The following is a 23,269-nucleotide window of genomic DNA, read 5'->3' as shown; positions in this document are numbered from 1 at the left end:
CCCTCGCCCCAGGGGCTGTGCTCCTCGACCTGGACCAGAAGACGCTGCCGGGGGTGGCTCACCAGGTGGTGGAGCAGATGGTCATCACGGACCAGATCCGGGCGGAGGACCGTGCCAACGTGCTGCGGGCGCTGCTGCTCAAGCACAGGTGAGCTGTGCTCGCAGGGGCTGCGACCCGCATCCCCCTCCACAGCCACGGGGATGGCAGCGTCCCCAGGCCCCTTGGTGTCCAGTGCACCGGCTGGGCTGCCTGTGCCAGGTCCTGGCCGCAGTCACTCTCCCAGGAAGTCCCTGGGGCACGTGGAGCTGTTGGGCACCATGAACGGTTCTCGGGGTTTGTCCTGCAGCCACCCGAGCGACGAGAAGGACTTCTCCTTCCCACGCAACATCTCAGCTGGCAGCCTGGGCTCGCTGCTCGTGCACCACCACAGCACCAACCACGTGGGCGAGGGCAGCGAGCCGGCTGTCACTGAGCCCCTCATCGCCGGCCAGGCCGTGGAGCATGACACGCGGGTTGACGTGGAGCGAGAGGTGAGCAGGGTCCCCCACACTGCGGCTCTGTCCCCACCCGAAGCCTCTCCATCCCGCTCCCTGTGCCCTCCTCCCCATCCTGCCACCGCTCCTGGTCCTCGGCATGTGCTCCAGCCCCACGGCTTTTCCGCATGCGGTCACCGTGCCGCTCTGTCCCCACAGAGAGAGGTCCTGACCCCCACACCCCCTGCCGGCATCACTCGCTCCAAGTCCAAGCATGAGCTGAAGCTGCTGGAGAAGATCCCAGACAACGCAGAGGCCACAGTGGTGCTTGTGGGTACGGAGGGGTGGTGTGGGGCGGCATGGGGTCGGTGTGCGCACCCGCAGTGACCGCTGCAGCCACGCTGACCCGCTCACGGTGACCTGCTGCGCCCCGCAGGCTGCGTGGAGTTCCTGGACCAGCCCACCATGGCCTTCGTGCGGCTGCAGGAGGCCGTGGAGCTGGACGCAGTGCTGGAGGTGCCTGTACCCGTGCGGTTCCTCTTTGTGCTCCTGGGGCCCAGCAGCACCCACATGGACTACCACGAGATCGGGCGCTCCATCTCCACCCTCATGTCTGACAAGGTGAGTACCGCATCCCAGGCCCTGATGGAGCCACGTCCCGCGGGGAAATGTCCCAGCTGCCTCCTCTGCCTGGGCTGAGGCCCCATGGCCAGCCCTGGCGGGTGGTGGTCCCCATGGAGCCATGTCGCAGCTGTGTCCCCAACCAGGTTGCGTCCCCCTGGCTCACCAAGTGGGGCGATGGCACCACGTCCCCTTACCCAGGCTGTGGCTGTGGCTGGCTGTGGAGGGTGGAGGGTCCTGGGGCCTCATCCCCTGCCTGGGCTGCGGCTGTGGCTGGCCATGGGGGTCCCTGCAGCCGGGACGCCCAGGCCGGGCGCTCTGACACGGCGTCCCCGTCCAGCAATTCCACGAGGCCGCGTACCTGGCCGACGACCGCCACGACCTCCTCAACGCCATCAACGAGTTCCTGGACTGCAGCGTGGTGCTGCCGCCCTCCGAGGTGCAGGGCGAGGAGCTGCTGCGCAGCGTCGCCCACTTCCAGCGCGAGATGCTCAAGAAGCGCGAAGAGCAGGAGCGGCGGCTGCTGCTGGAGCCCAAGTCGCCGGAGGAGAAAGGTGCCGGGGTGGGGCTGGGAGCGGGGCAGGGCCAGGGGTGCGCGCCCAGGCTGGCCGGCGCTCACGATCCGTCTGTCGGCACGGCGCAGCGCTGCTGAAGCTGAAGGTGGTGGAGGACGAGGGCGAGGAGGAGGATGACCCGCTGCGGCGCACGGGCCGGCCCTTTGGGGGGCTGATCCGTGACGTGCGGCGGCGGTACCCCCACTACCTGAGCGACTTCCGGGATGCGCTGAACCCCCAGTGCATCGCCGCCGTCATCTTCATCTACTTTGCCGCACTGTCTCCTGCCATCACCTTCGGAGGGCTGCTGGGTGAGTGTGGGGGCACATGGCGCAGGACGGGCTGGGCTGGAGCAGTGCAAGGCATGGGGGGGCTGGAGCAGTGGGGCATGGGGGAGCTGGAGCAGGGCACTGCATGGGGGGGCTGGAGCAGTGGGGCATGGGGGAGCTGGAGCAGGGCACTGCATGGGGGGCTAGAGCAGTGGGGCATGGGGGGGCTAGAGCAGTGCAAGGCATGGGGGGCTGGAGCAGTGGGGCATGGGGCTGGAGCAGTGCAAGGCATGGGGGGGCTGGAGCAGTGGGGCATGGGGGGGCTGGAGCAGTGCAAGGCATGGGGGGGCTGGAGCAGTGGGGCATGGGGGGGCTGGAGCAGGGCACTGCATGGGGGGCTAGAGCAGTGGGGCATGGGGGGGCTAGAGCAGTGCAAGGCATGGGGGGCTGGAGCAGTGGGGCATGGGGGGGCTGGAGCAGTGCAAGGCATGGGGGGGCTGGAGCAGTGGGGCATGGGGGGGCTGGAGCAGTGCAAGGCATGGGGGGGCTGGAGCAGTGGGGCATGGGGGGGCTGGAGCAGTGGGGCTTGGGCTGGAGCAGTGGGGCATGGGGGAGCTGGAGCAGGGTGCAGTGTATGGGGGCACTGTACGTGGGGGCACTTCAGGAGCAGGGGCTCCATGCACTGCTCCGTGCACCTGCCCTACGCGAGGAAGGCGGGTAGGAGCTGCCAGGGCTGTGGCTGGGGCCGGAGCGAGCAGCAGTGACGCGGGGTGAGGAGGAAGGGCCCTGTCCCGCCTGTCTGTGCCTGAGCCTGTGCTGCCCGCAGGGGAGAAGACGCAGGACCTGATCGGGGTGTCCGAGCTGATCATTTCCACGTCACTGCAGGGCGTCCTCTTCTGCCTGCTGGGGGCCCAGCCCCTGCTCGTCATCGGCTTCTCAGGGCCCCTGCTCGTCTTCGAGGAGGCTTTCTTCACGGTGAGAGCAGGGCGACCTGTTCCTGCCCCGGCGGTTGCGCAGGGGCCGGGCTGGTACCGGGGGCAGGAGCAGTGGGGGCTGCGTCCTGGCTGCTCTCCCTGCCCCACTGCCCAGGGCTCGGCCCCTGGCCCTGCACTGCCCCTCCTGCTGACACCTGCCCGTCTGTCTGCCTCTCTGTCCGTCCGTCCGTGCGGCACCGGCAGTTCTGCACGTCCAACGAGCTGGAGTACCTCGTGGGGCGCGTCTGGATCGGCTTCTGGCTCATCCTTATCGTGCTGGTCATGGTGGCCTTTGAGGGCAGCTTCCTGGTGCGCTTCGTGTCCCGCTTCACCCAGGAGATCTTCGCCTTCCTCATCTCCCTCATCTTCATCTATGAGACCTTCTCCAAGCTGGCCAAGGTGAGCCGCAGCAGGGTTGGCCGGGCGTCCGCGGGCTGGCAGGGCGGTGGGGCATCCCAGGGGACGGCAGCAGGGCCGGGCTGAGCGTCGCACTCTCGGCAGATCTTCCAGGAGCACCCGCTGCACGGGTGCCTGAAGGTGAACGCCACGGATGGGGAGGCCGAGACGGCGAGGAACGCGAGCGCAGCCGCAAGGAATGGCACGTGGGGCCGCGTTGTGCCTAAGGTGACGGGACAGCCCAACACAGCGTTGCTCTCGCTGGTGCTCATGGCCGGCACCTTCTTCATCGCCTTCTTCCTGCGCAAGTTCAAGAACAGCCGGTTCTTCCCTGGACGGGTGCGTGGAGCGGCGGCGCGGGTGGCAGTGGGGTGGTGGCGTGGGGCTTCGCCCAGCACGGGGAGGCAGGGACAAGCCCCCGCTGGGAGCACGGTGGGCTGGGGCCAGGCTGATGATGCTCTTTCTGCAGATCCGACGGCTCATTGGGGACTTTGGGGTGCCCATTGCAATCCTGGTCATGGTGCTGGTGGACTATAGCATCCAGGACACCTACACACAGGTCAGCCCTCGCCCAGTGCCGGACAGCGATGCCCAGCCAAACCTGTGCCCTCCTGCCCCGCAGCGCCCTGGGTGCTCATGAGCTTTGTGCCGCGCTGGAGAGGCGGCTCTGCCCCTGGGCAGCAACCAGGACAGCCAGCTTTCCTGACTGCTGGTGTAAAGAGCATGGGCCTGGCCCCGTCCTGCTTGCCTGGACTCAGCAGCGTCCATCCTCACCACGGCTGCCTCAGTGCTCAGGCACCTCCAGCTCTCGGCACCCTGGTCTCTCCCTGCACGTCCCCGCTGGCCTGGTTTGTTGGCGCCGGTTGCAGCTGGCTGTGCAGGGCTCCTCGAGCCACTGCTGCTGGCAGCCTCTCCAGCAGCGCTCGGATTACGGCACCGACAAATCCCAGAGCCTGACCTGGGAGCGGGGAGCTGCACGCTGTGGGGTAGCCGCTCTCGCAGCCGGGTGGGAGGAGCAGGGCCGGCAGCACTGTGCCAGCGTTGCCCCTCTCCCTGCAGAAGCTGAGCGTGCCCAGCGGGTTCTCGGTGACGGCCCCGGAGAAGCGGGGCTGGGTGATCAACCCCCTGGGCGAGAAGAGCGTCTTCCCCGTGTGGATGATGGTGGCCAGTGGCCTCCCTGCCGTCCTTGTCTTCATCCTCATCTTCATGGAGACCCAGATCACCACGTGAGCATGGAGGCTCAGGGGGGCTCAGCAGGGCTGTGCGGAGCACGAGTGTAGCAGACCGTGCCATACCATGCTATGTGGTGCTGTGCTGTGCATCGTGCCTTGCCATGCTGTGTTGTGCCGTGCCATGCCATGTGTCATGCCATGCTGTGCTGTGTTGTGCCATGCGGTGCCATGCTGTGTTGTGTGATGCCGTGCCATGCCATGCATCATGCCATGCCTTGTCATGCCATGCTGTGACATGCCGTACCGTGTTGTGTTGTGCCAACACTCTGCCCGTGTGCCCCAGGCTGATCATCAGCAAGAAGGAGCGGATGCTGCAGAAGGGCTCTGGGTTCCACCTTGACCTCCTGCTCATCGTGGCCATGGGCGGCTTCTTTGCGCTCTTTGGGCTGCCCTGGCTGGCGGCAGCCACGGTGCGCTCCGTCACGCACGCCAACGCCCTCACCGTCATGAGCAAGGCCGTGGCGCCCGGCGACAAACCTAAGATCCAGGAGGTGAAGGAGCAGCGGGTCACCGGGCTGCTGGTGGCCGTGCTCGTGGGTAGGTCCAGCCGGTTCCCTCACCATGTCCCGCTCCTGTGCTGACCCTGGCCACGGGGTCGGGCAGCACCGTGTAGGGAACAGTGCCAGGTGTCCTGGGCGCCGGCAGTGCAGGGCCTTCCCCGGGGTGCCAGGGCAGCAGTGGAGCAGGGCAGTCGGCCCCGGCCTCGGCACCAGCCGAGGGCCCCCAGTGACCTCTCCCTGGGGCTCCGTGGCTGACGCTGCTCTTCCCAGGCCTGTCCATCGTCATTGGGGACCTGCTGCGGCAGATCCCGCTGGCCGTGCTCTTCGGGATCTTCCTCTACATGGGCGTCACCTCCCTCAACGGCATCCAGTTCTACGAGCGCCTGCAGCTGCTGCTGATGCCTCCCAAGCACCACCCCGACGTCACCTACGTCAAGAAGGTCGGGGTCCCAGGGGTGGGTGGGCGCAGGCCGTGCCTGGCCTGGCAGGGTGCAGGACGCGGGCTCGGGGCAGCTGCAGGCCGGGGCCACCCTTGGCTACGCCAACGCCGGGGCCGATGGGTGCTGGGGCGGGCGCCTGCGGGACAGGCTGGGTAAAGCCTTGTTGTGGGGGGCAGCTCCTCGGGCAGGGCTGGGGGAGCCGCGGCCGGGCCGGGGCGCCGCTGGGTGCGGGTGTGCCGGGGCTGGCGCTGCGCGTGCCCCGGGCTGCGGCGCGGGTGCTGACTGCTGTCCCCGCGCAGGTGCGCACGCTGCGCATGCACCTCTTCACCAGCCTGCAGCTGGCCTGCCTGGCCGTGCTCTGGGCCGTCATGTCCACGGTGGCCTCCCTGGCCTTCCCCTTCATCCTCATCCTCACCGTGCCACTCCGCATGTGCCTGCTCAGCCGCATCTTCACTGACCGGGAGATGAAGTGTGTAAGTACCCGCTCCGCGCCCTGCGCAGCCCGCGGGCAGGGCTCCCGCGGGGCAGCGCCCCACATGGGCCCGGGAGATGGCGTCTGCCGCGATGGCAGCGCACGGGCTGGGGCACGCCGCCACCTTGCCCACCTCCGCCGTGCTGCGGGCGGCCAGGCTGGCGCCGAGGGAGCGCGCCCTCGCCGCCCCTCACCGCCGTCTCCCCCAGCTCGACGCGGACGAGGCCGAGCCCATCTTCGACGAGCGGGAAGGTGTGGACGAGTACAACGAAATGCCGATGCCGGTGTGAGCCGCGTGCCAGCCAGCGAGCCGCCCGCGGGCTGCGGGCAGGGCACGGCCAGGCCCTGGCGCTGTCGCCCTGCGCGGGGACCAGGGCTGCGGCTGCACGAGCCGTGTCCGGCTGGGGAAGGGCACCCCGTGTGCCCCGTGCCTTCGCCACGTACGGCAGGGCCTGCTGCTGGGGGCAACGCTCCTTCCAGGCTGGGGGAGCCTGCCAAAGAGAAGCCACCCGCAGCCTTGCCCCGCTGGGGACTCCCCGGGCAGGGAGGGGGCCCGCCACGCGCCCCGCACCGTGGCACCGGGCACGGGGCCTCGCCTTCTGTCCCGTCGGACACATCGTGACCCTGCCGCGGGGCCGATCCGGCCCCGGAGCACGCCGCGCGCCGCTGCGCCCGCTGCCGCCCTGCAGGTCCGTGCCCTCGCCCCAGCCCCGCCGCAGGCCCCAGCCCGGCCAGGCCTGGGCCCCAACCAGACAATCAGGTGTTTTATTTAAGACAGTAATTTAAATGGCAATAAACAGCTTTATAACGAGCGCACAGGGCTGAGGGGCGTTTGCAACGCTGGCCGGGACCAAGGCCGGGGTGGCAGCGGCGGGCCCCGAGCACCCCGCGCGCCTGGGGCAGGGCTGCAGGCGGCACCCAGGGCACCCGCGGGGCGAGGGTGCTCTGCTCCCACGGCCTGCACGCCGCCGGGGCCCGGCGTCCTGGCCCTGCTGCTGGAGCGGCCGGGGGCCTCGCGCCTGCTCCCCGTGGCCGGGTCGGGCTGGCTACACCCCCAGACGCTGGGGCAGGGGGTCGGGGGCGCTCTCATGCCAGGCCCGGCCCGGGCTGCAGGCAGGCTGCTGCCTTGTACTAATAAACAGAATGGACTTTGCACGTTTTTCACCAGTTTTATTGTAAATTTAACCCCCACTTCCCAAGCACCCCCCCACCCCGGGCTCAGGGCCCCGCGTAACCAGCCCGGGCCGGGTCGGCCCCGTGCGCAGCGGCTGCAGCCCTGCCCCGCTCCCTGCCCCAGCCCCGCGCGGCAGCACTGGGCGCAGCCCTGCTCCCTCCCTCCCAGCGGAGGGTCCGGGGGCGCCGGGGCCACCCTGCCAGCGCGGCCGCGAGCCCAGGCAGGGCCTGGCCCCGCTGCAGCCCAGCTGGTGACCCCTAAGGGCAGAGCTGGGGGCAGCGGGACCGTCCCACCCCCAGGCAGTATATACCCAAACACTCCCACTACGCACCAGTCAAATCACGCCCCTTCCCCACGCTAACGGCAATAAATATCTCACACTACCCCTGGCCCCACATCAAGCAGCAGGTGCCCAAGGCCAAACCCCACAACCCCCCCCCACGTCCCCAGGGAAGGGGGCAGCTCCGTCCCCCCCACCCACGGGAAAGGGCTGGCGCACACGCGTGCCCCCAGCCCGCTCTCTGCCCCCTCCCTGCCCTGGGGCAAGGGACTCTGTGCGTCCGTCTCCAGCGCCCACCGAGACGAGGGCAGAGTGACCCTCAGAAGCGCAGCTCCCTCAGCTTCTGCCGCAGATAGTGCTTGGCCTCTTCGATGCCGCTCACCTTCTCCAGCTCTGTGTATGGCAGCTGAAACGGGACAGCAAGAACCCGTCAGTGGAGCACCACAACCAGAGCCGTTGCCCCTGCCCTCCAGAGCCTGCCGTGGCCACGGAGGCTGGGGCAGGGACAGGACCCTGCCCCTAGCTGGAGGCAGCAGCAGGGCATTGGCTTTTGGGGAAAGGGCGAGAGAAATGGGAGTCAAGACCTTTTTCTTCTCAAGGGAAAGGAAGTGCTTATCTGTCCCCAGAGCTCAGGAAGCACAGAGAAGCCACAGCGCCATGCGCTCGGGGCATCGCTGTGTCCCACCCCCATCCCTGACTGCCCAGTGCTAGAGCAGAAGACCTTCACCCCACTCCAGCATTTCAGCCCTGGACCAGCAGGGCAAAGCATAGTGAAGGGGCAGCCTCCCCGGTGCAGGCAAGAGCCCAAGAGCAACTTGCCCGTGCTGCCGCTGCCCTCTAAATGCTTTGCCCCTGAAGCTCGCCCCCCCCACCTGCTGCGGACAGGTACCTGCTCCGGCATGGTACCCCCACTGCAGACGGTCACAGGAGACACTGCAGCCCCAGGCTGTGATCTCCCACCACAGCCTGGCTGGGGTCCAGCGAACACGAGGTGTGCATACAGGGAGACCAAATTGTGCTGCAGGGGTCTAGCACTAGGGAGTCTCTTCAGCTTTAACACAACCTCGAACCCAGGTCAACAACCACTCGATGAGGAATCAAGAGCAACATCCAGCCCCCTACTCCTGTGGTAGAGAGTGGGGGGGGGGGGGTCTGGGTCTTGTTTGCCTTTTGGCTGCAAGGGGAGACTAGGGGAAGGCGCTTTTTAGCAAAAGGGACAGGGACAACCTACTGGTAGAGGGAACGAGCAAGGCTTGGCATACTGCTGCCTGAGGATCAGACCAGGGTGGGCAGCATGCATTAGGCCTGTCCAGCAAGGAACAGCAAGATGTGCTGACCATCAGCAGCAGGACAGGCAGGCGGCTGAAGAAGTGGAGTAATGCCCAAGAGGGGCGAACTGAATCAGGAGCTGGAGGGGCAGCATCACTCGCAGCAGCTGGCAGAAGGCTGAGTTACTGCTTCAGTGTAACCCTAACCCGTCACACAGGCAGCTGTCTCTGCAGCTAGGAAAGAGCAGAGTGATGAGCCACACAAAAGAGGTGCCCACCTGCAGCGCAGGATCAGCAGCAGCATCCTTCTGCAGCTAGTTCTGATTGCCTCTGTCATGCCTCCCTGCCTGCTCCTGCAAGGGGAAGGGGGGACAGCACCTTCTATGTGGAACAGGCACTTTCTGCTTTGGCCAACGGACAGGCGGCTTGTCCCACTGCACAGGGCTCCTCCAAGGAGCAGCAAAAAGCCAGTATGGCCAGCTGCAACGGTGGAGAGCAGCATCAAAACACCCCACGGACTACATAGCTCTGCAGAGGTTTGACTGCACCCTCAGCCTCCCATGGAGACACCTATAAAAGGTGCCTGCATGAGAGACCAAGGTGCAGGACATTAGGACATTCACTTCCTTTTCCCCTTTTGCAAACCATGCAAGGCAGCTGGGACAGGAAGGAATAGCCATTAGGTCCTTTGCTCAGTAGACTGGAGAGAGACAGCAGAGGAGTACAGCCCAGCACTTTGGCTCAGCTGCTGCAGGCTCTCTCCAGCAGATGGGATGGTCTGACACCGTTCCTGTGAACGGGCAGTGCATGGAGCCAGCCACAGCACCAGTCAGCCTCCCACTCTGCTGTCTCCCACAGAAGAAAGGGCTACAGCTGTGAGCTGAGACCAGGTAACCATTTCTTCCCTCACACTTTATTTTAAGTGGTCTGCAAAAGGAGAGCAGTAGGACTCACAAAAAGGGACGCACATTCCTTTCTGCCCCCTGCCTCCCAGAGAATTGGTTCTGGGGCTTCCACCTCCTCTCAGTAGCCCTTTGGACTTAGGCCTACAGAGCCAAGTTTGATCTGTGTATCTAGAAGAGCAAGTACAACATGATGCTGAACATATCCACTTGCCTCCTGCTGCCCAATGTGCTCTTGCCAGCACTAGTGAAGGCCTGTGAGCCTTTAGCCATCCAGACCCTAAGAACAGACACAGCCACATAGGGTCAGGCCAGAGGTCCGCCTTGGCCCCTATCTTGTCTCTTCCTTAATTACCCAGCCACCGTCTGTGGACAAGACTAGGGCAGACACTTCCCTAAAAACACCTGCTCTCTCTGTTGGCAGTTCAGGGACTTTCTGACCTAGGGGTTGTGAACTTGTAGCAACAGGCCTTGCTCTGCTCTACACATGCAGTTGTGCAGAAGTGTACTCATCCCAGAACTAGGCTGGGCTGAGAGCAGCAACAAAGATCTGGGGAACCAAGTGAATCTTTACTCCAGTAGTCCTCTGGGAATGGCTCCAGAAGGACAAGAACAAGAGGCTCTAGCTCCCACCAGTGTTATCTCCACGTCAGCATCAGGCACAGTTCAATACTCCAGAAGGTGCCACCATTGCTCATGAAGCAGGAGAGGGGGTAACCCATGCTTCAGTCCTATCTGGCAGCACACGAAACGTCTAATCACACTGCAGTAACATGATCTGTGCTTTCACCCTGACCGCAGTCCAACCATTTGTGCTTCTTGCCAGTCAGACACAAGAGAGGAGTCCTCCTTCTTCCCTCTGGGAATAAGGAAAGGCAAGATAGCCTCTCAGGCTTGGAGATCCTGCTGCTGAGAGAAGCAGCAACACAGCATAAGAGCTGGATCCACACAGACAAGTTCTTGGCTGTCAACTTCAGCTCCCATTTCCAGCTCCCATGGCAGAGAGGACCAGCTCTCAACTACTGGAACATACTTAGCACACGGTCCTCAAGCTGGTCTGAGAGATGGTGCCCGGGATGCTGCAGGGAAAGCAGGGCCCTTCTGTAAGGAAGTGACACACAACTCAGCAATGCAGCAAGGGAAGCTCTGTGCTTCCAGTGCAGCCCTCTACCATTCATGGATACCAGAAGATTTGAGCAGGCCCTGGAGTGCTGTGTTTCTGAGGACAACTCCTCAAAGCAGGACTGGAGCCTGGCCTTCTGGAGGGGTCTGAAAGGAGCCAGAACTTCTGCAGGAGAGCTGTTAGCCAGGAAGTGCTCCATGCATGGCAAGGGATCAGTCTACTATATCAGAAGCATCTAAAGCTGCTTGGAGAGGCCACTGCCATCCCTCAGGAGCTGCAGATCATGACACACAGGAGTTTGCCTTCAAAGGAGGAAGCCTGTTCTCACCACCTCTTTGAGGAACAGACCTAACAGTAGGTGTCGTGAAGGGATGGGGCGGGGAAACTCGATACAGATGCAAAGACAAAGAACACAAACTTTTGGCCCAGCAGAACAAACTGGGCATTTTCATCCTTCAGGCTGGTTCCCAACAGTTCCAGTAGTTGTGCAGATTGTATGGAGGAACACAAAGGAGAATGGGCAGAAGTAGAAACACTCCCTGGTGGGACCTCTCGGTAAGGCTGGATCCTGACATGGGTACTATACAGGGTCCAGGACTTGTTTGCTGCTATCACAGATCTGCAGGTGGGATGAGAAACACAGACAAACCGCACACTGCCTCCGCACGCAGCAAACATGCTGCAGATATGAGCTGTTCTCTTTGGCAGTCCCACACAGGCCAAGGGTAAAGGTGGCTGCTAACTTCACCTGGGGAGAAGGAACCAAGTCCTCTGGCTGCAATGGGTCTGAATCAAAGGTTTTGGGAGTTGTTGTAAGGAGCCATCTTCTTTCATTGCTTCATACTCTCTTCCTCACTGCCTCGCTCCACGGGTTCTGCCTCCCCAGCTGGCCTAGTCTTCTGATACCACAAAAGAATTAACAAAACAGAAAGCTCCTTCAACCAGAGAGCGTGGAACTGAGGAGCGCCAGAGACAGAATAGGGTTTGTGGGACTATCACATCCGGCTGTTGTTCAGGACAGCATTCTGGGAGGGAAGAAATGGGTCCTTACCTAGAAATCTCCAAGGGGAAAAGGGCTGTCCACAAAAGGTCAGGATCACCAGGAAAAGGAAGCAGCAGCCTGCCTTGGAGAAGGTTAAGAGCCAGAATATCTGTGGGCAGTTTCTCTCCCTGCAAAGCAGAGTGTCTGTGCCAGGTGATCCTGTAACGGCACTCCCACCTCCTGCCACAAAGACAGTAGTAACAAAAGGGTCTAACCAACAGAATCCAACTGGAGAAAGACGACGAGAAGGGTTTGAGTAGATCAAGACCTGTCAATGTACTTCACAGTTATCATAGGCAGCCCCTACTCACTACAGCATGGAAAGAATAGGATCTCTTGGAAGGAAATCTTGCTTAGAGTCAGTAACAAATCCACAGGTGCTGCTGCTACCAGATCAACAGCATCCAAGGGGAGGCAGGGACCTGGCACACAGTCACACGGACATACTCAGCCAGCTTAGCAATGGGCCAGGCACAACAGACAGTCCAGCGCTGATCAAGCGGACATAAGGCAATGCACCAGCCAACAAGAGAAGGTCTTAAATAAAAGGAGGGCCGAACTCCTGGGCTCAAAGCGTTGTGACCAGTGGCACGATGTCCAGCTAGAAGCAAGTCACTACTGATGTACCCTGGAGTCAATGCTGGGGCCAATATTTAATGTCTTCAGGAATGACCTGGATGATGGGACTGAGTGCACCCTCAGCAAGTTTGCAGATGGTACAAAATTGGGAAGAACATCAGATGTTTGTGCTGTCATTCAGAAGGACCTCAACAGGCTGGAGAAATGGGCCCACAGGCAGGAAAATGCCAAGGCCTGTACACCTAGGGAGGAATAACCCCACGCAGCAGAACAGGCTGGGAGTCGACTGGCTGGAAATCAGCTCTGCAAGAAAGGTGAACTTCTGTTGAACGCAAGCCAGCAATGAGCCCTCACGGCAAAGGTGGCCAACAGCATCCTTGGCTGCATTAGGAAGAGGTTGAGGGAGGTGATCCTTCGCCTCTACTCAGCAGCGGTGAGGCCATATTTGGAGTGCTGTGTCCACTGCTGGGCTTCCCAGTACAAGACAGACACGGATTTACTGGAGCGAGTCCAGCGCAGGGCCACAAAGATGATTAAGGGCTTGTTGCATCTGTCATATGAGAAGAGGTTGAGAGATCTGGGACTGTTCAGCCTGGAGAAGAGAAGGCTCGTGCGGGGTGGGAGAGGGAAAGGAATCTTATTTACGTGTATAAACGCCCAATGGGAGGGAGTAAAGAAAACAGCCAGACTCTTAGTGGTACCCAGTGACAGGACATGAGGCAACAGAGACAAACCTGAAATACAGGAAATCTCATTTAAACAGAAGAAAAAAAGTTTTTAATATAAGAAAAATCTTTTTTATTGTGAGGGTAGTCAAACACTGGAACAGGCTGTCCAGAGAGCAACCTATTTCCATCCTTGGAGATATTCAGAATTTGACTGGGCCTGGTCCTGAGCAACCTGCTCTAGTTGACCCTGCTTTGAGCAAGGGGGTTGGACTAGATGATCTTCAGGAGTCCCCTCCAACCTCAACTGTTTTGTGGTTTTCTAAGGGTGTTAGAAGTAGAGGAAGCGAACCTCAAACTAGCAAAGCAAGAAGAACAACCAAGCTGTGAAGCAGCCTCAACTCAGGAAGGAACAAAACTGTTTAGGATTCTTTGTCTGAAAGATGACCACAGAACTGTAGTTCACTCCCTTATAATACAAGACTTGGGAGTACCACATCAAACGACCAGACAGCACGTCCAAAAACAAAAAGAACTTGTTGCATACAGTACTGTATGGAGCTTCTTGGCACAGGACTCTGCAGAGGTGGAAGAATGAACGGGTTCAAAAAGCAATAAAATGCTCACGAGGAAGTGGTCCATCAGTGGCTGTTACGCACAACTCTCCAGACAAGCTCTGGCGCAGCAGTTCTTGAACTATTCATGCCATCTACGATTTACTTCCTACTCATTTTCTAAGAATCTGCCACTGGCTATTGTTGGAAACAGGACACATGGGATGGGACCACAGCGGCTGTTCTTACACACTGCAAGCAAGTTAACCCAACTCACAGCTGCATACCAGTGTGTGAACACTCAGGAACAGCAGCTCTGGCACACTGAGTGGTGAAAATTGCTCCTGTTGCCTCTGTCACGTGGGGACCCAGAAGCCTAATCACTTATTGCCAGATAGAGTGCCCGATCCCGCGCACACTGGGAGCAAGAGCACGTTCTTGCTTGCCTACACCCTTCAGTCATTGCCCGTTCCATCTTTCTCCTCAAAGCCTCCATTACGCTATCTTCTACCAGTCAGTAGCCTCAGCCTCACACAGCAGCACTAACCCACGCTAGGTGTGCGGACATGAGCAGTAATGGTTACCAGAGCCAGCTCAAGAGAGAAAGGGGCACAACCATATCCAGCTGGCGGGCCTGATGGGGGACCAGTGTATTTCCTGGCTGATGCATGTATGTACTGGGAACAGGGCGAGAAAACAAGGGCAGCTCAAGATAGCGCCACGCAGAGCAATCCTTACCCTCCACTCTTAGAGGAAGCAGCATTAAGGGCGGGAATGCAGACAGCTCTCTCAAGTGTCCCACTCAGCTCAGGGCATTCCTAACACACAGACATATAACTACAGCCTATAAACACTGGCCTTGAATCTGACTGCAGGTACTGGACAACCCTCCTCCACGTAACAGAACTGGTCATCCCCACTGCTCTCTGGAGACAGGGTATGCCTGTGGTAGCCCCATCCTAAAATCTAACATAAGGGCAAACCAGGATACACTTAGTAAGAGAGCTGATCCTCTTCCATTACTCTGTAATTCAGAATCTCCAAGGAAATACCACAATAGCATTCAAGTCACGGGACTGCCAAAAGCTAGGTATAAACAAGGACTTCCGAACTATGCAAGCTGCAAATTATTATGAAATTAGGAGGACGTTCGTGTTGGCACACAGTACCATCTGCAACAGGGGAGGTAAGAAGCCTTAAGGCATGTGGTTTATGGGACTACTTGGTAGATCTCTGACTGTAATTCAAGTGACCTCTTAAGAGGTCACTTAACAGGGATAAAAGGCCTGCATTTCTGAGTTCTGTTTTCTTCAGGAAGATCTATCCTCAAGCTAAAAGTCATCTCATGAATAGCACTGCAGAAGCTGAACACTTTGAAGTAAAATCTGAAGTTTCTGAGGACATCTGAAAACAATTGTGAAGGTAACAGTGAAAGTCTTGAGGATTCTCCATCCTACAGCTGTTGCCACAGAACAGCCAGAGGCTGTAACCAAAGAGGCCAGGACTCCCAAACAGACTTCAAAAAGGAGGTTCAACTCAGGTCTACCCACAGCACCAGAAGCTGTGAAAAACCAGAGAAAGACTCCAGAACCAACAGCTAGGCCTACAGCTCAAGAGAGACAAGCAATGACTTCATTTGATTTCCACCCTGAGGTCCTGTAGCTAACACTACAATTGTTATCATTTTGTTATGGACAAGGATAAGCTAGATTAACCTTCTTTTAACCCTGTCCAGCATATGGCTGAGGCCTCAACTTCAAGTGACAGACCGGTAGGACAGGATTCTTGCAGGAACAGGGGACAGTGACAGGATGGGCTGTCCCTCTGAATAGAAGAGGCTAAGGCACATGCTTTCCACCATGTCACCAGGGCTGGTACTGCCATCAGAGCCACAGGACAAATCTTGCAGTGGGGGAGGGCAAAAAGGAGCAGGGAGAATGAGTCACTAATTCTCTTAACAAGAAGCAAGTGTGGAAAGACAGTTCCTGATTCAGAGAGTGTTTACAGCTGGGATTCCAGCTCTCCAGTCTGTAAACAATCTTGCTTGGCCCAGCCTCATGCTTCTAGGCACTCAGGGCAACTCACACTCAAGGAAAGGAGAGGAACGGAGCAGCCCAGCCACTTACCTGAACCAGACAGTAGCCCAGCAGTCGCAAGTGTCTGTCCCTCATGGCTCGTGAGCCCACCAGTATGTCGGAGTTCTGGCAGTAATGCCATTTGTCATTGACTGACAGCACCACCCTGCAGAGGACAGAGCAGGGGGAGGAGGGCAGCATTACCCCACGTTAGACACTCTGCAGACAAAAGAGGACCGGCAGCAACTTTACCCACGCCTGGCTCCCCAGAATCACAAATGGACAGAAGCAGATGAAGGGCAGCACTACCCCTGCCTGCCTCCCCACCCCCAGTGGGTAGCAGGGGCAGCAATATCCTGTCTGGGACATGCTGCACCACCACAGTGCCTGAGGGTTGGTCAAGGAAAGGGGTCTCCACAGCACAGACAGTGCTGTCTCTGGGTACCTGACAGCCGTAGGGCACGAGGGGGCTGGGGCCGACTGTCAGTGAGGGCAGGAGCTGAAGCCAGCGCTGGTGTGGGTCTGGGGTGGCTGTCCTGCTGGAAGGGAGTGGGGACACAGATCTGTTCTGCTCAGTACCTCTGAATCTCTTCAGCTCCCTGCGGCCCATCTCCTGGCCCTCTCTTGGGGCTGGGCCGGCACGGAGAGGGTGGAGGGCAGGTTTCCTCGGTGGGGGGCGGACTCCTTTCCTCTGGTTCCTCCTGGGCTTGCTCCCCCTGGAAGCAGTTATGATCATGCCCAGGGCAGCCAGTTGTAGCCTCTTCCTCCTCCAGAATCTTGCTGATGGGGAACTGGAAGAGGGTGGCTGTGGAAGTGCCCCTTGGGGAGCAGTCAGGGGTGCCAGCAGGCTGTGTAGAGAGGCACTCGGAAGGGCTGCTTAACGTAGAGCTGCCCTGGCTCTCCAGGGAAGACTCTTTGCTCAGACTGCAGTAATAGTCCGAGGGGGGCTGGTAGCAGGGACCCCCCGGGGCAGGGCAAAGTGTAGGCAGGAAGCGCCCAGCAAGATTGTTCTCCCGGGAGCCTGAGGGGCTGCTTGGTGTCTCTGGAGCAAATGGGGCAAAGTCCTGCAAGTCCGAGGTGAGGGCCAGGACGCTAGAACGCAAGGAAATAGCAGCAGGGGATGTTGTAGTGTGGGCAGAGGGAGCCTTGGAAGCTGCAGGGACACGGGAGAGAGGCAGCACAGTGCCTGAGCGGTTAATCCACAGCAGGAAGTCTGCAGAGAGAGAACATGGATCAGCACAGGGCCCCAGGACCCCCCACTGACGAGACACTGCTGCCAGGCTGAAGAGAGCATGGATTTGGGGACAGGACATGCCCTGGAGCAGGAAACGCTGTGCCAGCCAAGCCAGCAGATGACAAGTGCCAAGGAGGAAATCCCCACACTGCGCATGCCAAGCTGAGCCTCTCCTGCAGTTGAGGGGCTGACTCAGGGAACTTGGTCTCCAGTGCCGGGGAAAGGCATTGCAAAGGCAGTGACAGAGCAGCCAAACCTAGTCCTGCCATGAAAAGCCTCCCATCCACAGGCCTCCCCCAAGCTGCCAGGCAGTAGCGGCCCTTCCTTCCTTTTCTCCCCAGAGCTCCCTCACTAACCCAAACTGGCAGCCCCCTCCCCCGGGGCCAAGGCCCTGTCCCAAAACTGGGTGCCCAGCCAGGCTACCTGTGCAGTATCCTGGGGGCAGCACCTCATCCTGCCGATAGCATTCTTCTCCCACCAGCTGCCGCAGGGCCTCAGCCACGAGCCCCTTGTAACTGAGAAGAAAAAGAAGAATCAGAAGACGTACTAGGAAGGACTTCCAATCTGTCCCCTCAAGCACTGCCAACCTGCATTCTCCCACTGAGCACATCTGCGCAGAGACATGAAGGCTTCTAGGAGTTAGAAATGAGAAGGCCCTTTAGCTTTGAGATCTGTTGTACCGGGGCAAGGAAGGGGACACGCCTCAGCTTATTCAGCAGGAAAGGTACTGCCAACAACTCTACACCTACAGCATATTGCTCCACCGAGGGCTTTGGACCTCATGTACGGACCTTTACCCCGGCACCATCCTCCTTTGGGATCATCCCCTCCCCAAAGCACCGCTCTGTCCCACCTCTGACCTGTACTTCCTGTTGGCCTCATCGGCTGTCAGGGCGTGCTCGAACATGAGGACACGGTAGCGCGGGTCAAGGCGTGGACCACTGTAATCACAGAACTCTAGCTCCACCGCCGCGTCCAGCAGGGAGAGGTAGCGGCGCACGATCAGTGCGTAGGGACTACCTGCAGGGACAGGACAGCTAGCTAGCTACTGCCTGGTAGCTCAGCCACAGTCTTGCTCTCTCTCAGGTGGAACTAACCACCAGCAAGGTGGTCCCACATTCCCAGGAAGAGCCTGTTCTGCCCAGTGCTTTCAATATCCACCGCCCCCTCCCCCTCCCCCCCCATGCTTTAATGGATGGGTTTACCCTGGAACAGGCCCGACGTACTCATAACATTGGTGATGAAGGCTGGGGAGAAGACTTGGTGCAGGACAGTCTGGGGGAAGTGGCTAAGCTGAAACATGGACATGAGGATGTTGACAGTCGCCAGGGGTGAGCTGCCAGCTTTCTGCTCCAGGATGGCCTCCAGCTTGGGGAAGAGCTCGCTGTGGTTGGATGGGCGATAATTCATGCGGCTGAAGGGAAACACCAGCTTCTGGATCACCTGCAGCCAGAAGGAGAGGTAGTCAGGCCAGGCCATGGCAGGCAGCAGGCAAATGACAGCTCAGGCATGAGCCCACACCAGAGCTAGCCCTTGGCCTCTGAGTACCACAGTGTGCCCCAGCTGGAGCACAGCAGCTGGACAGAAACAGGCCCTCGCTCACCCTGGAAGGATCAAGACACATGCCAGTCCCTGGTGACAGCACTGAGATACCCCTGCCTGATGACTCCCAAGGGATGCCCTTTCCCCTGACACTGGGGCAGCCCCAAATGTCCACCAGCAGACTGCGGCAAGACACTGACCTTGCTGTCGAGCTGCTCCCCACGTTTCAGTAGGAAGTTCGCAATGGTATCGAGCAGCCGTGGCTCACGCAGCCTGTGCCGGGCCACATACTTGGCAATGAGGGCCATGGTGTAGGGAGTAAGGTTCTCTGCCTTCCTGGGGAGCCACTCTGCACAGAGCAAATCACAGCACAATATCAGCCAGAAAGGCCTGGCTCTGGCCAGACGGCAGATTTCCAGAAGCAACTGCAGTCTGGCCAGAAAAGGCAACACAGGCAGGAAGAAGGTAGCGAGACCTGGGCAACGGAACCATCTCCCCCCAAACCCAGAAAGTTTCCCAAAAAACTGTCAAGCTGTGAGGCTTCTGATAGACAGATTCCTTTCATATGAACCCAGAAAGCGCAGCTGAAGAGCAGCTGGAAGAAGTGCACCAAGTGTCCCATGAGCAGTCATGGGACCACTCTGCAGCAACACCCACTGAAACCAACCTGCTCCTAGTCTCGAGGCAAGGTAGGCTCACAGCACCTGGAAGGGGTAAGCTCGAAAGTCAGTGATAGGGTGGCCCCAATGCTGAAACATCTTCTGCTCTAGCTTCTAGAACTGCAGGCCCTGGTGCTCAGCAAGGCCTCAGCTGCTGCTGTCACATACCCAGATGTCCTTTGGGGCCTAAAAAGGAGGCTCAAAGGCTGTAAAGTGCATGGACAGAACCCAAAGCACCACCCAGCAATGGGGAAAAGGCTTACACTCGTTGGCAAGGCTGGACCGCTGCCCAGGCAGACCCTGCCCTCACCTGCCATACTGCGGATGAATCGCTCCTGACGGTTCTCGTAGAAGAGCTGAGAGCTGAAGATGGCCTCCAGGGCCTTGTTGTTAGCTTCCTGGGCACACAGAGCCAGCATCTCATCCAGCAGGGCCAGCTCATGCTCACGCATGGCACTCACTTGCCCCAGGGTGTGCCTGACGAGGCGCAGGATCTTGCGGTTGTTGATCAGTTGCTGGTCAGAGGCCGGGTGCCCCTGCAGCGCCTGCGCACGGAGTCGATAGTAGGAGAGGAGCAGAAAGAGGGTCTGGGGATGGCGTTCCTTTTCCAGGTGCCGCTCCAAACTGCTGAGGCAAGACTCAACCAGGGGGTGCGGGCTGGATGGGTGAAGCCTCATCACGCTGCTGAACACCATGGAGACGTCCTTCTGGTTGAAGCGGCCTAGACGGCTCCGCGACTCGTCCTCCAGCACTCGCACCAGCGGTGACTCCCCAGGCAGGCCTGCAAAAGGAGATGAGATTAGGGATGCCTGTGTCTAGTCTTCACTAGGCACAACCACGCTTCAAAGCTCAGACACAAGACAGAGATTTGTCATGCTGGTGATCAAACCAAAAAAAAAAAGGGAAAGAGTACAGATTTGGCAAAGCCAGAACAGAAAGTCAGTGTAACAACACAATGGTAAGAATCATTTGGAGCCATGCAAAGAGATCATTCCCCCACCCCCCCAACCACAGATGAAGCATTTTACTTTGTTGACAACAATAAGGTTTATTTTTTAGTCTAAGACTTCTCAAAGATGAACAATATGTCTCAAAATGTACTTTAAAAAAGTTTTGCTTGTAAAACAACCAAATAAGATGTTGGCGTATTTCTGAAACAAAAAAGCATTTGTGTATCACAGCAATTTATCTTTCCAAAACCTTCTCTTTTCCCATTTTCAAATTCAACTTTGGGGGAAAATTCTTTCCTCTAAGTCTGGATGCATTATTCAGTCACTGAAAGACGAGCAGCCACGTGCACAATGCAGTTATGAAAAAAGGCAAAGGCCATCCTTCGGATGTCAGGAGAGATATTTTCAGAAGACACATGAAGCATTCTGTACACTGTATGAGGCCCTGATAGCCTACTGGTCTACTAATCCAGCTGACAAGATTTCAATTTCCAAAAGGTCTTTAAAGAAACTAAGGCAGCATGGGGTAAGATGCCTTGTTTTATCATTAATCAAAAATCAGTCAGAAGGTAGAAAGTGAAGAATTGGTCTGAGCAGCTGCTTTGTTCCTTACAAAGACCTCAAAAAGGCTGGTTAGATTTTTATTAATGAGCTGGTAAGCATGGAGAGCAGGGAAGGGTGACTCACAGAGAACAAAGTGTAGGTCAAACCAGAGCAGGCTGGGGAGCACCCGGCTCAGGGGAGAGGTGCCTTGACAGTCAGCAGAGTTCAGTGACAATAAACACAAAATAGTGTGAGACAGAGGGGAAAAATATAAACTTATTTCCTCCCCCGCTTTAGCAGGATCTAGAATTACTGCATCAACCCAAGAAAGGGACTGGGTGTCTCTGTACACGGCTCAGTGGAGACCTCGGCCCAGTGTGCAGCTGCAGTTTTAAAAAAAAAAAAAAAAAAAAAAAAAAAAAGCAAACACAATGGCAGGAAATGTTAGCAGTGGAACATAAGAACACAGGCCTGGAAGAAAGTGCTCAGGTCAGAGAGGCCAGTCACCTGCTGTCACAGGCAACCAAGGAACATAATCCCCTTCAAAACAGAAAGGAAAAAAAATGCAGAGAGCCTTCTGAAACCCTTAGCCAAATTAATGAGGGAGCCTCAACACAACACTGCGCCTGCACTCCCAGCCCTGCTCATGCTGGAGGCTACAGAACTAGAAAGGCTCTGTAATGAGCAGACGCTGTTGCTGTGGACAAGAGTCCAGATCGGCTTGCACGTTTTTTTCTGAATATTGGATGTCCAAGAACAGCACTCGCTGCTTATAAAGAACTTAATAGAGACCTCACATCTCAGTGTTTAAATCTGCTAATTTTCAGGGATTAGAACAGACTTTAAGAAGACACTTTAACCTGCATTCTACCATATAGAGCTGGCAGTACTTCCCCAGCCGTTCAGGCAGACATCCTGTGCCTTCCAGTCAGCTGGGCCTTTATCAGAGCAGTTCACTTAATTTGCTTTCTACTACATAACCCAAACAGAGCCGTTGTCTTCAAAGGGCACAACTTAGTGCCGTCAGGTCAGCACTAACATGCAAACTCGCACACAGAACCAGATACCAGCTCCTGCTCCAGCACATCCTTCCCTCTCCATTTGCATTCGGGCTGGCAAGCTTCCCTTTCACTCATAAAACCCAAGCACCTGCCTGTATCCTACTGCTCTGCCCGACTCCCCAGCCGCTACAGACAACCCCCTGAGCACGCAGATGCCGTGAGCCCGGCACACTCACCCAGAGCCGCAGCAGCATACAGACAGTTGACAATGCTGAAGTTATCGAACTTGGAGCAGCCGCTGATGATAGCCTGACAGAGCGTCTGGAACTCGGGCTGCTCCAGCATCTGGCTGGGCCCACGGCTTTCCCCGTTCACGATGGCCTGGCCCTGCTGCTGCTGTAAGAGCTGGCCCAGCTTGTGCAGGGCAATGGGGTAGTGGCTGGCAGACACTTTGCTGGGGTTCTGGGTGACCCACCGCAACACCTCCCCCACGCTGCGCGAGCGCTCTATCAGGCGCTTCATGGTGAAGAAGGTGTCATAACTCATCTTCTCGTGGATGAAGTTCCAGCTCTTCCTCTTGCCATGGCCTCGAGTCCTGTAGACGTCTGGGGGGAAAGCGTGCAACAGCCCATGGCTGTAGGGATCCAGGGGGAGCAGCACAGCCCGCTGCTTAGCTTTGCCTGCACAGTAGCAGGTGGGATACATCCCGGCCCCACTCCTGTCACCAGCAGCCAGGCCCTGCAGGACTCCAGGCCGCACGCACTCTCGGGTCAGGGCACGGAGCCATGGCAGCAGGCGCAGCATGGCGAGGGCAGGGCGGCTCGAGAGGCTCCGGAGAACAGGGAGACCCTGCGGAAGGGAGAACAGGGTGAGCGGGGGCTGCTGCAGGGCAGGAGCCAGCAAGGGACACAGTGCCTTGGCAGAACCCCTGCCAGCACAGACTCCCCAGGGCCCAGGTCCTCCAGCTCCCACAGATCCCCCAGCTCCAGGGGCCCACAGATGCCCCCATTGGGGGGATTCCCAGCCCCCACAGATGCCCCCCCACTGTGGGGTCCCCTGGCTTGCACAGATTCCCCCAGCATGGGACCCCCCCAGCCCCCATGGGCTCCCCAGCTGCAGGATCCCCAGCCCCACCAATCCTCCAGCCCTGGGACCCCCGGACCCCACAGATGCCCCCCACTGTGGGGTCCCCTGGCTTGCACAGATTCCCCCAGCCCCAGGACCCCCGGCCCCCACAGACCCCACAGCCCGAGACCCCCGGCCCCCACAGGCCCCTCAGCCCGGGCCCCCACAGGCCCCTCAGCCCGAGACCCCCGGCCCCCAGGCGCCCCTCAGCCCAGGCCCCCACAGATCACCCAGCCTGGGACCCCCAGCCCCCACGGGCCCCTCAGCCCGGGCCCCCACAGACCACACAGCCCGAGACCCCCGGCCCCCACGGGCCCCTCAGCCCGGGCCCCCACAGACCACACATCCCGAGACCCCCAGCCCCCACGGGCCCCTCAGCCCGGGCCCTCATAGACCCCCCCAGCCCGGGACCCCCGGCCCCCCACAGACCACCCAGCCCAGGACCCCCGGCCCCCTCGGACCTCCACCCACGGGACCCCCGGCCCGGCCCTACATGGCGCTCGCGGCCGCGCTGGGACCCGCCGCCGCCCCGGCCGCTCAGCACCGCCCGGACACCGAGTCCGCCATCTTCCCGACAGCCCCCGCGCGGCCGAGGCAGACTGCGGCCCCGCCCCCGGCAAA

At 59.2% G+C, this 23,269-nt stretch overlaps 2 protein-coding genes across 5 annotated transcripts in view; one reads left to right on the top strand and one right to left on the bottom strand.

Moving 5' to 3' along the window:
- Positions 1–7,091, top strand: part of SLC4A2 (solute carrier family 4 member 2) — a 27,936-nt gene extending 20,845 nt beyond the window's left edge. For all 4 annotated transcript variants that reach the window (XM_068933878.1, XM_068933875.1, XM_068933876.1 and 1 more), the window contains 15 exons: positions 13–148; positions 348–531; positions 694–808; positions 911–1,095; positions 1,436–1,649; positions 1,739–1,960; positions 2,745–2,893; positions 3,097–3,291; positions 3,394–3,627; positions 3,758–3,847; positions 4,348–4,514; positions 4,804–5,057; positions 5,291–5,460; positions 5,760–5,933; positions 6,142–7,091. In XM_068933878.1, the coding sequence (XP_068789979.1) occupies positions 13–148; positions 348–531; positions 694–808; positions 911–1,095; positions 1,436–1,649; positions 1,739–1,960; positions 2,745–2,893; positions 3,097–3,291; positions 3,394–3,627; positions 3,758–3,847; positions 4,348–4,514; positions 4,804–5,057; positions 5,291–5,460; positions 5,760–5,933; positions 6,142–6,222 (2,570 nt within the window). In that variant the 3' untranslated portion in view covers positions 6,223–7,091. The remainder of the gene's footprint in view (positions 1–12; positions 149–347; positions 532–693; positions 809–910; positions 1,096–1,435; positions 1,650–1,738; positions 1,961–2,744; positions 2,894–3,096; positions 3,292–3,393; positions 3,628–3,757; positions 3,848–4,347; positions 4,515–4,803; positions 5,058–5,290; positions 5,461–5,759; positions 5,934–6,141) is intronic.
- On the bottom strand, positions 7,086–23,269 carry FASTK (Fas activated serine/threonine kinase). The gene is made up of 10 exons (XM_068933879.1): positions 23,142–23,269; positions 21,760–22,372; positions 19,340–19,810; positions 18,571–18,719; positions 18,055–18,271; positions 17,689–17,848; positions 17,252–17,343; positions 16,174–16,807; positions 15,646–15,760; positions 7,086–7,792 (listed from the first exon to the last, which is right to left on the bottom strand). Exons 2-10 carry the CDS (start codon positions 22,325–22,327, stop codon positions 7,706–7,708), a joined length of 2,493 nt encoding a protein of 830 aa, XP_068789980.1. The 5' UTR covers positions 22,328–22,372; positions 23,142–23,269; the 3' UTR covers positions 7,086–7,705.

The sequence above is a fragment of the Struthio camelus genome, chromosome 2, assembly GCF_040807025.1.
Source record: "Struthio camelus isolate bStrCam1 chromosome 2, bStrCam1.hap1, whole genome shotgun sequence".
NCBI lineage: Eukaryota > Metazoa > Chordata > Aves > Struthioniformes > Struthionidae > Struthio > Struthio camelus.
Note: the sequence above shows the minus strand (reverse complement) of the source record. Positions and strands in the feature narration are given on the sequence as shown.